This window comes from Peromyscus leucopus, chromosome 23, assembly GCF_004664715.2.
Source record: "Peromyscus leucopus breed LL Stock chromosome 23, UCI_PerLeu_2.1, whole genome shotgun sequence".
In the NCBI taxonomy this organism is placed as follows: Eukaryota; Metazoa; Chordata; class Mammalia; order Rodentia; family Cricetidae; genus Peromyscus; species Peromyscus leucopus.
Window position 1 is genome coordinate 28,876,936 of NC_051082.1, and position 13,838 is coordinate 28,890,773.

General features: G+C 49.4%; 1 protein-coding gene across 1 annotated transcript in view; it reads right to left on the reverse strand.

Annotated features, from left to right (window-relative positions):
* Window positions 1–13,838, reverse strand: part of Zan (zonadhesin) — a 106,353-nt gene that overhangs the window by 65,966 nt on the left and 26,549 nt on the right. The window contains exons 25-31 of the mRNA XM_037198525.1: window positions 9,461–9,705; window positions 8,984–9,164; window positions 8,187–8,298; window positions 6,846–6,940; window positions 5,059–5,235; window positions 1,677–1,882; window positions 799–940 (exon numbers count right to left, since the gene is read on the reverse strand). Of these exons, the coding sequence (XP_037054420.1) occupies window positions 799–940; window positions 1,677–1,882; window positions 5,059–5,235; window positions 6,846–6,940; window positions 8,187–8,298; window positions 8,984–9,164; window positions 9,461–9,705 (1,158 nt within the window). The remainder of the gene's footprint in view (window positions 1–798; window positions 941–1,676; window positions 1,883–5,058; window positions 5,236–6,845; window positions 6,941–8,186; window positions 8,299–8,983; window positions 9,165–9,460; window positions 9,706–13,838) is intronic.

Sequence of the window (13,838 nt, forward strand, 5' to 3'; positions counted from 1 at the left end):
GGGTGTGACTCACACAGTTAGGGGCTCATCATATGTCATGTGTGATAGTTTGAATGTGAGTGGCCCCCCATAATCTCATAGGGAGTGGCACCATTAGGAGGCGTGGCTTTGTTGGAGTGGGTATGGCCTTGTTGGAGGAAGTGTATCACTGTGGGGGTGGGCTTTGAGGTCTCCTTTGCTCAAGCTACGTTCAGTGTGACAGACATTTCCTGTTGTATGCAGATCAAGATGTAGAACTCTCAGCTCCTTCTCCAGCGCCATGTCTGCCTGCATGCCACCCACCATGAAGCTAATGGACTAAATTTCTGAACTGTAAGCCAGTCCAATTAAATGCTTTCCTTTATAAGACGTCCTAGTCATGGTGTCTCTCCACAACAATGGAAACCCTAAGACACCATGGGAGAGCAGGTGTGGGGCCAGTGAGATGACTAGAAGGTAAGGACACTTGCAGGCAAGCCTGAAAACCTGGGTTTGAGTCCCAGAACCCCCAATGGTGGGAGAACTGATTGACATAAGCTGTCCTCCATAGGCACAAGGTGCATGCCCATTTCCCCACACAAAATAAATAAATGTTTTTTTTTTTTAAAGAAAAAGCTAGGTATGGTGGTACATGCCTGTAATCCCAATACTTAGTAGACACAGGAAGATCAGGAGTTCAAGACCAGCCTAGGGTGGGGTGAGGGAATGGCAGTTTGAGTTCTGCCACAAGTCCTTCAGGTACAGCCAGGCTGTGTCGGACTCCTGTACGTCAGGGATGAGGAAAGCTGCTCCTAGTGACTGCAGCAGAGCCCAGCTCACCTGCAGCACAGCGCAGCAGCCCATCCTGGCGCAAGCACACTTGGTTGGCCTCACAGGCCGTGCTGCTGCAGGTGACATTGCTGTGGACGGAGCATGTGCAGAGGGTGGTGCAGGTCTTCTCTGTGTACCAGCTCTCCCCCAACTGTGGGGCATGGCCATCATCAGCAGAGCCAATAGGAAACTTGGAAACTGGAGATGGGTGGAGCCCTCCCCACCCAGAAGGGTAACTGCATTTGGTCCCTTCCCTTCCCCCATCTTTCTCCCTTCCTTCCCTCCCTCCTTCCCTTCTCCCTTCTCTTTCCTCCCGTCCCCCTCCCTTCCTTTTCTCCCTTCTCCTCCTTCCTCCCACACTTCTGTTTTCCTTCTATCTGTCCATCTATCTTTTCTTTGAGACAGGATCTATGAAGTCCAAACTGTCCTTGAGCTCAGACCCTTCTGCCTCAGCCTTCCAAGTGCTGAGATCACAGGTGTGCACCCCACACCTGGGTCTCTTCCAAGTGCTGAGATCACAGGTGTGCACCCCACACCTGGGTCTCTTCCAAGTGCTGAGATCACAGGTGTGCACCCCACACCTGGGTCTCTTCCAAGTGCTGAGATCACAGGTGTGCGCCCCACACCTGGGTCTCTTCCAAGTGCTGAGATCACAGGTGTGCACCCCACACCTGGGTCTCTTCCAAGTGCTGAGATCACAGGTGTGCACCCCACACCTGGGTCTCGATCTCTTTTTCTCAGCTTCTCAGTATCTAGCCTTCGTCCTCACCCCCAGCTCTGTCCTGCCCCGCCCTTTCTTGCACTCTGAGGCCTCCAGCTTTCTCTCACCTCCCCATGCCCACATGAAGCCAGAGAGGGAGAGCACCCCCTGCCATAGGGCCTCTCACCAGGTGGTAGGAGCCGTCCTGGTCGCTGCAGCCACACTGTCTGAGAGGCACACAGGTGGTTCCACTCAGGATGTGGCCTTTCTGGCATTCACAGCCCTCGACACAGGGCAGGTCTGGACAGTCTCTTGCGGTGCTTAGGGTGAGGCAGGTGGCTGGGCAGGGGTTGGCACATGGGTTGTAGCTGCTCATGGGTGGGCACCTCAGAGCTAAGAAGAACACCAATGTTAAGAAAGGCAGAATGGCACTGCTCGCTCCTGACCTTGGAGGGACAGTTACTGGGAAGGTTCACTGACGAGTGAGGAACCCTGGTCTATCTGTGTGAGAGGTGTTAGAGCCTTTTCTTCTTCTGAGGCAGGGTCTCATGTAGCCCAGGCTAGCCTTAAACTTGCTATGTAGTCAAGAATGACCTTGAAATCCTGATCCTCCTGCCTCCATCTCCCCAGCTCTAGAATTACAAGCATGTATCACCATGCCCTATTTTATTGATCAATTAACTGGCCAACCAGTATAGGACTTTGAGGCCCAAGCTAGCCTCAAAATGATAACCGTCCATATTCAGCCTCTTGATTGCTGGGGTTACAGGCATGAACTGCCACGCATGGCTCTCACAGCTCTATAATGAACTATTATCTAGGCTTCCAAAGGAAGCATGACCTGGGCATGGCAGGACAGACCTATAATCGCAAGCTCAGGACACTGATGCAGGAAGATTGCCATGAGTTCAAAGCCAGCATGAGCTATATGAAATCCTGTCTAAAATCCCATCTTCCTCAGAAATGAAGAAGGCCCTGGTCTGTGCTATCATGTGGATGAACTTGGAAAATCATGCTAAGTGAAAGAGGTTAGTTATCACAGGACACACACTCTATGATTCTGTGTGTGTGTACATGTTTATATGTGTGTGGATATATGTGTGGGGATGGGTGTATGATTGTGCAAGGATATTAAAGCTAAAGCCTAACCTCAGGTATCATCTCTCAGGTGCTGTCCACTTTTTTTGAGAGAGAAAGAGAGACAAACACACAGAGAGAGGGAGAGACACAGAGAGAGACAGACAGATGGGGGCAGAAAGAGAAAGAGGGGGAGACACACACACACAGAGAGAGAAAGGGTCTAACTATGTAGTCCTGGTAGGCCTGGAACTCCCTAGGTAGCCCAGGCTGACCTTCCTGCCTCCACCTTCCAAGTGCTAGGATTATAGTCGTGGACCACCATGCCTGTTCTTACAGGAAGTTAAGTTTGTAGCAACAGAGGGCTGAGGGGGATGTAGGATGGAGTGTTAACAGGTCAGACTTACATCTGGGGAAGAAAAGGTTCAGGTGATGGATGGTGGTAGGGGTTGGTGGTTATAGAACAAAGTGAATGTCCTTCTTACCACTGAATTTTTTAGTTTGTCACTTACAAATATCCAAAATGGTTCTGGACATTTTATACAAATGGTATCACATATGATGCTTTGTGGCTCCTCTAGTGAGCATAGTTTTCAACATCTGTCCATGTTGAGCTGGTATTTCATTCTTTTTATTCATTTATAGCTACATAATTGTATGAATATGCCGCATTTTGGTTAACCACTCCACAGTTGATACGACATTTGAATTGTTTCCAATCTTCTTTTGTTCTTTCCATATAGCCCAGGCTGGCCTTCAAACGCCTTTCCTCCTGCCTCTGCCTCCCAAGTACAAGGGCTACAGGTCAGCACCTTTAACCCAGACTTGCGTCCATTTGTTGGCTGTGATGAAAGGTGCTTTGGGTAGAATTTTGGTTTGAATAAGTTACCGTTTTCTGCACACATGCAGGACTGGATTGCAGATCCGATGGTCAATCTAGTTTAGTTATTTTTAGGAACTGCCATACTGTTTTCCCCAAATGGCTAAAACGGGGATTAACTCCATGGTAGTGGGTCTGCCTAGCATACACAAAGCCCTGGCTTGATCTTTATAGCATTACAAAGAGAGAAAAGGAACACTGTAGGTCTCAAATTCCAGAAGGCAAGGGGTTGTTTGAGAACATGCTAGACGGCACAAGAGAGTTCGAGGCCAGTTGGAGCCACTTAACAAGGCTGTCTCAAAACCAGCACAAACGACTGGGAAGAGGGCTCAACAGGTGGAGTGTTTGCCAGTAACTGAGGACTAGAGCTGGGTCCCACCAGCTCCTAAGAGCTGGGTGGACAAGTTGTCTGCCTGTAACCCCACAGTTCAGGAGGCTGAGACAAGGGGTCCCAGGGGCAAGCTGCCTAACTAGACTAGGCCATGAAAAAAAAAGCTCCAGGTTTATTGATAGACCTTGCCTTTGCAAGTCAAGTGGGGAAAGATCAAGGGAGACATCTGAGGTCAGCCTCTGCTCTTCACACACACACCCCACACAGGCATACATATCTGCATACATGTGTGCCCACACATGTAAAAATGAATACCTAGGGGCCAGTAACAGATCAGAGGGTAAATGTGCTCGCTTACAACCTGTTGACCTGCGTTTGATCCCCAGGACCTCATGATGAAAGGAGAACCAACTCATGCACGTTGTTCTCTGCCCTCCACATGCACACCATGGTTTGCATACACATGAAAGAAAGGGGGGCATACCCACATGCACACCACACACAATACACACACAGTAAAAACCAACAAATCCAAACAGAAAACAAAATAAATTTAAGACAATAAAGACTGCTTTCTGGCCGGGAGGATGGTGCTCGCCTTTAATTCCAGCACTCAGGAGGCAGAGGCAGGTAGATCTCTGCACCTGATCTACACAGCCAGTTCCAGGCAGCCAGGGTTACATAGTGAGACCCTGTCTCAAGATTAATTAATTAATAAGTTAGTTAATTAATTAAAAAAGGGTTTTGTTAAAACCTGGGAGAAGGGAGCCGGGCAGCGGGGGCGTACACCTTTAATCCCAGCACTTGGGAGGCAGAGCCAGGCAGATCTCTGTGAGTTCGAGGCTGGCAGAAAAACCCTGTTTCAAAAAACAAAAACAAACAAACAAACAAAAAACTTGGGAGAAGGGGCAATAACTAGACACAGAGCCAAATTTTTGATGATATAAAAATCAGAGTCAGGCATGGTGGCATACACCTGTAATCCCAGCTCTCCACACCTACACAGCAAGTTGGAGGTCAACCTGGGTTGCATGAGATCCTGAGATGCTGCCTCAAAAAAAAAAAAAAAAAAAAAAAAAAAAAGGAAAGAGGGAGAGGGAGGGGGAGGGAAGAAGGCTCTGAGCACTGTGAGACAGAACCAAGCTGGAGAGGCAGACTGGGAAGGGAAGAGAACTTCCTGTGGGTGTGGATGCAGCTGAGGAACACAGCTTTGGGACGGGAGAGGACAGGGTTCTCGGCATTCACCAAGGGCTGTAGGAGCTGGGGGAGGGGGTCACTCACGGCAGAAGGTGCTGTTGCGCCAGGTAATCACCTGGCCAGCTTGGGCACACAGGGATGCGTAGGCCTGCAGAGAGCGGCACAGTGCCAGGGTGTCCCCTTTGGTCCCACACTGGCCATACACACAACTGGAGAAGCTGGCCTGCGGGGGCACCGCCTCGTGGCAATTGGAGAAAGGCCCTGGAGGACAAGACAAGGTGGAGGAGAGGAGCGTGAGCCCAGGGCAAGCTGGGCCTTGCAGCTTCTGTACAGATAATTTAGGGGATATATGTGTATCTGTGTGTGTGCAGGTGCATGCATGTGCAAGTGTATGCGTGTGCAGGGGCATGCATGTGCAGGGGCATGCAGGTGCAGGTGTATGCACAGACCAGAGGACAACCTCAGGTGTCATTCCTCAGGAATCATTCACCTTGGGTTTTAATTTTTATTTATTATCATTATTATTACTGTGTGTGTACAATATGCATGTATAGGCATATGTGCTATGGCATGTGGAGGTCAGAAAACAACCTTGTACAGTTTCTTTCCTTCCGAATTTACGTGAATTCTGGGGATTAAACTCAAGTCAGAGCAAGAACTTTTACCTGCTGAGCCATCTCACTGGCCCCCATCATATACACTTTGTGTGTGTGTGTGTGTGTGTGTGTAGGCACAGCAGTCCGTTCTCCTCCCACCGTGTGGACTCTAGAGACCAAGTTTGATGGCAGGCACCCGTGTCCTCCAAGCCATCTTTCTAGTCCTCCATCTTGCTTTTTGAGGCATGGTCTCTCATTGACCCAGCTGGAACACACCAAGTCAGTTAAGCTGGTTAGCCAGTGAGCTCCAAGGAGTCACCTGTCTCTGTTCTCTCAGCACTGGGATTACACATGTGTTATCAACATGCCTGGGTGGGCCGTTGTTGTTGTTTTATTTATTGTTATCATTTTGTGAGGCAGGGGTATAATCATGCCATAGTACACATGTGGAGGGCAGAGCACAACTTCTGGAGTTGGTTCCGTGGGTTCCAGGACTGAACCCAGGTCTTCGGGTTGATGGTGAGTGCCTCTGCTCTCTGAGCCATCTTCCCAGCCCCACATCCAGGTTTTTCACTTGGGTGCTAGGGATCGATCAAACTCGGGTCCTGTGCTTTCCAGACAGGCACTTCCCAACTGAGCTATCTCCTCAGCCCTTGTACAGCTAGTTTATGTCCACTTGCACCGAAGCCTGGGTGTACTCAGGCATGGAATCACAGGCCTGTATCCCCAGCACTTGGGAGAATGAGGCAGGAGGATCACCATGATTTTGAGGGCAGCTTGAGCTACATAGAGAGACTGAGCCCACGCTGGTCTAAAACAGATCTTATCTGAAAAAAACAAACAGGGACTGGGAGTACAGCTCGGTTGTGCTTGCGTGGCATGCCCTGGGTTCGATCTCCAGCACCACATGAATTGGATATGGTGGTGAACGCTGTAACCCCAAGCATTCAAGAGGCAGGAGGATCAGAAGTTCAATGCCATCCTTGGCTACACAGTGGGTTCAAGGCTAGCATGCGATACATGGGACCTTGACTCAAAATAAACACAAATAAACAACAACAAACCCAGCAATGACAAAACCAGACGCACTGGGAACCTATGGCTAAGCGGGTGTGTCAGTCATGGTTCCTCAGAAGGTAACCACCAGCCATTCTGTACTCCTGTTGACCTCCGGCCTTTCTATCTGCTTCTGCTCTGGCTCTTCCTGCCATCATGACCCGTGCTATCTCTTGCCCAGGGAGAGGACAATGGGCCCTGGGAGGAGGTGCCGCTCACCAAGAGGGTTCATCAGGATGGAGCACTTTTTATTCCAGCTCTCGTCCATGTTGTTCTCCTCACAGCTGGAAGACTTGCCCCCGGCTACAAAGCAGCTGGATACGGAGGAGGAGAAGAAAGGTTAGAAAGGTGAGGTTTGAGGAAGGATCCTCCAAGTTGAAGCTAAGCCACAGAGAGGGAATGGGAAGGCAATATAATGGCACCCTCAAGTGGGAAGGCAGAAGGCTAGGGGTCAGCAGGACTTCCCCAAAGGCTGTGTCAAACGCAAGGAGAAGAAGAGTCAGCTGACACAGGCCTGAGGAATTAGAACAATTTCATTTAACTGTTTACGTTTTCTTGAGACAGGGTTTCTACATAGTCCTGGCTATTCTGGAACTCACCATGTAGTCCAGACTGGCCTCCAACTCACAGAAATCCCCCTGCTTCTGCCTCCCAAATGCTGGGATTAAAGGCATGAGTCACCAAGCCTGGCTTGTTTACATTTTATTATTTATTCTTTAATGTTTAGCTTATTGTTTAATTATGTGTGTGTATGTCTGTGTGTGAATATATGCACATGAGTGCAGGTGCCTAGAGAGGCCAGAAGAGGGCATCAGATCCCCTTTGGCTGTAGTTCTAGGTAGTTGTGAGCCACCATGTGGGTGCTGGGAACCAAATCTGGGTCCTCTGCAAAACAGTGAACACTCTTAAATGCTAAGCCACCCTCCCAACCCCTTTTTTGAGACAGGGTCTCATGTAGCCCAAACTAGCTTTGAATTCATCATATGGCCCAGATGACTCTGAAATACTGATCCCCCTGCCTCTACCTCTCATCTGTTGGAATTACAGCTATGTACCATCATGCTTGATTTATGTGGTTTGGGGGATGGAACCCAGAGCTTCATGAATGCTAGCAGAGTACTTACCCACTGGGATATACCCCCAGCCCTGTTGGAACAACCTTTCAAGTTTACAGCCTCAGGTCAGGGATGTGACTCTAGCCATTGGTTAAGTGTGTATGTGACATGGGTAAAGCCCTGAGTTCCCTCCCCAGCACTGGAAACTCAGAGAGGATGAAGAGCAGAATTGACTGGATTCCTGGTAGTAGGGTGTGCAGCACAGAGGAGGCCCATACACACAAGGGACACCCACTGGCAGACTTCCCACAGGGACCAGTTTCACTAGGCCCAGCTCATCAGATGCCCAGTTCCCCCATGTTCTGATCCCCATGTCCATCTCCCTATGCCCATTTCCTCTAGGCCTAGCTCCCTAAGACTCAGCCCTCACCAGACCTACCTCCCCCAAGCATAGCTCAACCAGGCTCAACTCACCTAGTCCCAGATCCCTATATACCCAGCTCACCCAGGATCAGAGGCTTCAAGTATTTTCCAAGCAGTTCCCAGCAGAAGTGAGTTGCCCGCAGGCTTCCCATCTGGACGCAGATTGTCATCCAAACTGTTATTGTTGTAGTTCCCTAAGGAGGAGAGCCGTCATAGGGTGGCATACGCTGCAGTGTTGTTGCCCTTGAACTCACGAAGCAGCAGAGTTTTAGCGGTCACCCAGAGCTCAGAGGCCACTGCCTTCCCAATAGAAGACACATTGCCTAATGCCACATCAAAGCTAACCCTTTTGTCTTTTGTTTTTCTGTTTTGTTGTTTTGTTGTTTTAATGACAAGGTCTTATGTATACCGGTCTACCCTTGAACTAACTATGTAGCTAAGGATGGCCTTGAACTCTTCACCCTCTTATTTTCATCTCCCGAGTCCTGGCATTACAGGTATCCACTGCCACCCAGTTTACAGTGCTGGGAGGAAACCCGAGACTTCCTGCGTTCAGGGCAAGAGCTCCACCAATTGAGCGCCACTCTCTTTCCACCTTTCATCTTTGTTTTGAAGCAGGTTTTTATGAAGCCCAGGCTGCCCTTGAACTCACTACCTAGCAGAGGATGACCTGAACTCCTGATCCTCTTGCCTCTACCTCCTGAATACCAGTGTTACAGGCATGTACCATCACATCTGGAAACCCTTTCCTCTTTCCCTCTGGCTTTCCCAGGTACCTGCTTTTGGGTCCGGTGCCCTCAGCTCATTCATTGGTTGACAAGTCCTGAGGACACCCAATGGAGACATGGGGAGGGGGGCAGATGTCCCCACGGGTCTTACCACACAGCCCACAGAGTGAGCCAGTGTACGAGGAAGGCACTGTCACCTCCACCAGGTGTTTTCCATCATATCGAACTTGAAGCCCAAAGTTCGTGTAGAGCAGGACAAAGATGCCGCTCAACCTAATGGCCACCCGTCCTTTTAAAGGCCACACAGGTAGTGCCACCCGTTGGTTGTTCAGCTGCAGAAATGGACAGGATATAGTAGAGAGCGTCAGAAACTTGGGACAAAGACCAAATGGGGCATGGTTAAAAAAACGGACAACAGAATAGAGGTGTCTTGGAGCTCAGCTCTTGGAGGTGGAAGGAGGGGGTGGGGTTGGTAGTTCAAAGTTATCCTCAGTTACATAAGCAAGTTCTGGGCCAGTGTGGACACATGAGACCCTACTTTGAAAATAGCAATTTAACTGAAAGAAAAGGGAAGGAGAAAGAGGTTGGGGGGTGGTGTGGGGTCTAGGAGGCAACAGAAGACACATACCATGACCCTTCGACCTTTGAACAGGGAGATTTTGAGGTCAAAGACCTGCACATGGACAGCTTTGATACTGGAGACTTCCAAGTTACCCTCACGGATCTCATTGGTGGCACTCACAACAAAGTTGTCTAGAGAATTGGACCAGCAAGGCCGGGTCAGTACGTAAGTGCAGGTGCCCATAAAATGATGCAAAGCTCCATCAAATGTCAGGTAGTGGGGGTCACCGGAGGCAACGCAGATGGCTTCACCTGGGGAGGAAAGGACAGGCTTTGGTGTCTCATTGCCCCACACCCCAGAAGCCTTAAGTCAAGGCTGCCATCCTGGGGAGGCTGTTTTGAGGTGGGGCCCATGACACATCCTTGGACTTCAGGCTCCTCTGGGAAGACTTGTTGGCTTGGCCCAGGAAGGTCAAGAACGGAGACTGCCATCCTCAATTTCACTTTGTGAGCCCTTGAAGATGCTGACCCTACTTTGAAAGTTTAGATGTAGAATCCCAAAGACTCATGTGCCAAATCTTGATTCTCCAGCTCAATATTGTTGGGAAGTGGTGAAAACTTTAGGTGCAGCAGGTTTGAGGTCAGTGGGTGGATGTTGTTGAAAGGGGATTGTGGGATCCTAGCTTCTTTCTGGTTCTTTCCCTCATGTCCCAGCCATGATGTAAGCAATTTTTGTTCTGTCATGTTTCCCAACAAGATGTACTGCTGAATCATGGGACCCAAATCGACAAAATCAAATGATCACAGAGTGAAACCTCCAAAACTGGGAGACCAAAGAAACCCTCCTCTCCTTCTTCCTCCTTTCTTCTCTCCCTCTTCTTCCTCCATCCTTTTATTAAATAACAAGACATTTATTGATTTTTCACACAGTCCAATTACTTCTACACAAATGGCTTCAAAGAAGTATACGGCCTCAAAGGATTGTGGGCTAACACTCTAGTCAACAGACCTCAAGATATTTGGCCCTCTGCTCTCAACTATTCCCCTCGCCTCCCAACATTGTTTGGCTTATTGGCCCTAGGGAAAAAAAGACCTATGTTTATAGGACCCTGAGTAGCTTCTATCTAAGCCCAAATGAACAAGTAGTAATATTTTCAAATCCACAGAAATTCGGGAGAATGGAACTGAGCATTACAAATCGCAAGACAGCCTTAAATTTGGGGTTCTTATTGCCATCATTAGCTTCAGATACCAATCTGACACACCTAGAAGGAGGGGACCTCAATTGCTAACCTGCCTCCACCAGACTGGCCTGTGGGCATACCTGGGGGGCATTTTCGTGATTCCTAGCTGATGTAGGAAGGCCCAGTCCACCGTGAGTGGTACAACCCCTCGGCAGGTGGTCCTAGGCTGTTTAAGAAAGACAGCTGAATCTGACATTGGAAGCAAGCGGGAGCACTGTTTCTCCATACTCTTCCGTTTCAGTTCCTGCTTCCGGGTTCGTGACTTGGCTTCCCTCAATGAAGAACTATTAACCTGAATGCTGGAATAACCCTATTCCTCCCTAAGCTGCTTTTGGCCCTGATGTTTACCACAGACAGCACAGAAAACAAACTAGAACACTTATGTTCGAGAAATGACTTGCTTTTGCTTCATGAGATTTTAAGTAAAGTCTAAAAGTACAATGCCAAATTAGAATTTTCCAGGTAAATTTTGCTCTTAGCAGCTATTGCTCCCAGTTATGGCTTGGTGTCAGGTGGAAATTGTTCTGCAGATTTATTCCTCTGTATTATTTGAGGGATGAAATGATAGGACATGTAGTAATCATGCAGCTACAAACTCAGAAACCAAGAAACTCTTTGGTGGTAAAGATCAGTGACATTTAGGCCAAAGAAAAGGTCAACTTGACCTTAAAAAAGATGAACTCTCCACAAAATGATCAACCACTAAAAAAAGAGGCCCATCGCCGGGCGGTGGTGGCGCACGCCTTTAATCCCAGCACTCGGGAGGCAGAGGCAGGTGGATCTCTGTGAGTTCGAGGCCAGCCTGGGCTACCAAGTGAGTTCCAGGAAAGGCACAAAGCTACACAAGAGAAACCCTGTCTCGAAAAAGCAAAAAAAAAAAAAAAAAAAAAAAAAAAAAAGAGGCCCAATTCTTTTGACTGAAAATTGCCACATTATTCTTATTTCTGAAGGCAAGAAATCAATAAAAACTCCTGTAACGAAAGTCCTTAAACAAATTAAATGGATTATTTCTTATTTTTGTTTGTTGTGGCTGGTTTTTGGTTTTAAATATTTTGTTGTTGGTGATTGCTCTTTTTATTTTTGGTTTTTCGAGACAGGGTTTCTCTGTGTAACAGCCCTGGCTGTCCTGGATCTCACTCTGTAGACCAGGCTGGCCTCAATCTCACAGAGATCTGCCTGCCTTTGCCTCCCAAGTGCTGGAATTAAAGGTGTGTGCCACCACCGCCCAGCAAACTGGCTTATTTCTGAAAATGTACACCATATCTGCTCCAAAGAATAAAGACACGTAACTGGGCAGTGGTGGTACATGCCTTTAACCCCAGCACTCAGGAGGCAGAGGCAGGGGGATCTCTGACTTCGAGGCCAGCCTGGTCTACAGAGTGAGATCCAGGCCAGTCAGGGCTGCACAGGGAAACCCTGTCTGGAAAAACAACACAAAATAAAGACACCTTGCAACGCCCTCACCAAGAACGTACGCGGTGATAGAAGGCAATGGGTGGCGTGTCGCTTAAGGCTATGGCAGGAAACACGTTCTAAGCTCGGAAGTTTTCCCCACAACCAGAGGCTCGAACGCTATCGCTCGGGACCCAGTGTTCCTCGGGAACTGTCTTTCCGGAAACGCGGGTGGAGACCTCCGCTCGCGTCCTCGGAGGGCTCGAACCTCTGCATCTTCAGCGGAGTGCCAGGTCCTGCAGAGGCCCGGCTTCTCGGAACCTCCTCTCCGCTCTTCTCCCTCCCGCCCGAGCGTTCTCAGAGCTCAGGAATCTTCCCCCAGCGCTCCACACGGAAACTGATGCCCGGAAGTGCCTATCACGGTGCGGCTGCGGCTCCTCCCGGAAGTTCCTGCCGCGTTCCTCACAGCCGCTCCTCCCGGAAGTACCTGCCATGTTCCTCACAACACTCCTTCCGGAAGTAAGCTGCTCCTCCCGGAAGTACCTGCTGCGTTCCTCACACCGCTCCTTCCGGAAGTAAGCTGCTCCTCCCGGAAGTACCTGCCGCGTTCCTCACAGCCGCTCCTCCCGGAAGTACCTGCCGCGTTCTTCACACGGCTCCTCCCGGAAGTTCCTGCCGCGTTCCTCACATAGCTCCTCCCGGAAGTACCTGCCGCGTTCCTCACATAGCTCCTCCCGGAAGTTCCTGCCGCGTTTCTCACACCGCTCTTCCCGGAAGTACCTGCCGCGTTCCTCACGCCGCTCCTCTCAGACCCAGAGTCCCTCGCTGGGCAGCTGCTCTTCCTATCTTTCCTGAAGGGATTTCCTGTTGCGCTCCAGGCTCCTCACAGCCCAGAGCAGCGTAGTCTGTCAAGCTTCCGGTTTCGCAGATTCACTTCTTCCCCGGAAGCCTTCTGTCGCCTTCCTCTCCTTCCTCTCTTCCTTCCTCTCTTTCTTCCTCTCTGTCTTCCTCTCTTTCTTCCTCTCTTTCTTTCTTTCTTCCTTCCTTCCTTTTCTTCTTTCTTTCTTTCTCTTTCTTTCTTTCTCTTTCTTTCCTCCCTCCCTCCCTTTCATCCATTACTGCGTTTTTTAAAGAGTCTCTACGCTGGAAAGATGGTGCAGGGTAAGTTAAGAGGACTCACTGCGTTCGCAGCCAGAATTCAGTTCCCAGCACCTACGATGTGGCGTTCAGGTAGCTTCCATCTGTAACTGTAATCCAGGGTATGCGGCGCCCTCTGCCTTCTTCAGGTCCTTACACTCACACGTGCACCCAGTCACACAGACACAAAATTTAAGATTAAATACTGACACAGTCCATGTAGCCGAGGATGACCTGATCCTCTTGCTTCCACCTCCCAAATGCTGGGATTCCAGGCAGGCACCACCCCAGCAGCTAAACCCCTTTATACCGTGGTCTTTCAGGCCGGGCGGTGGTGGCGCACGCCTTTAATCCCAGCACTGGGGAGGCAGAGCCAGGCGGATCTCTGTGAGTTCGAGGCCAGCCTGGTCTACAGATCCAGGACAGACACCAAAACTACACAGAGAAACCCTGTCTCAAACAAACCAAAATAAATGGGTCTTTCTCATGTTTGTTCCAATCTCAGTAAGATGGCCAACACAGAATCTCTAGCTGAGCCCCTGTTTTGGGGAAAGCTGCTTTTGCTGACGCTTTCTACATTACTCTATTTTACTTTCCTTGTTACTTTCTATTACTGTATTACTCTATTACCAAATCTTTACAAAAGCAACTTGAGCTAAGAACGGTGTGTTC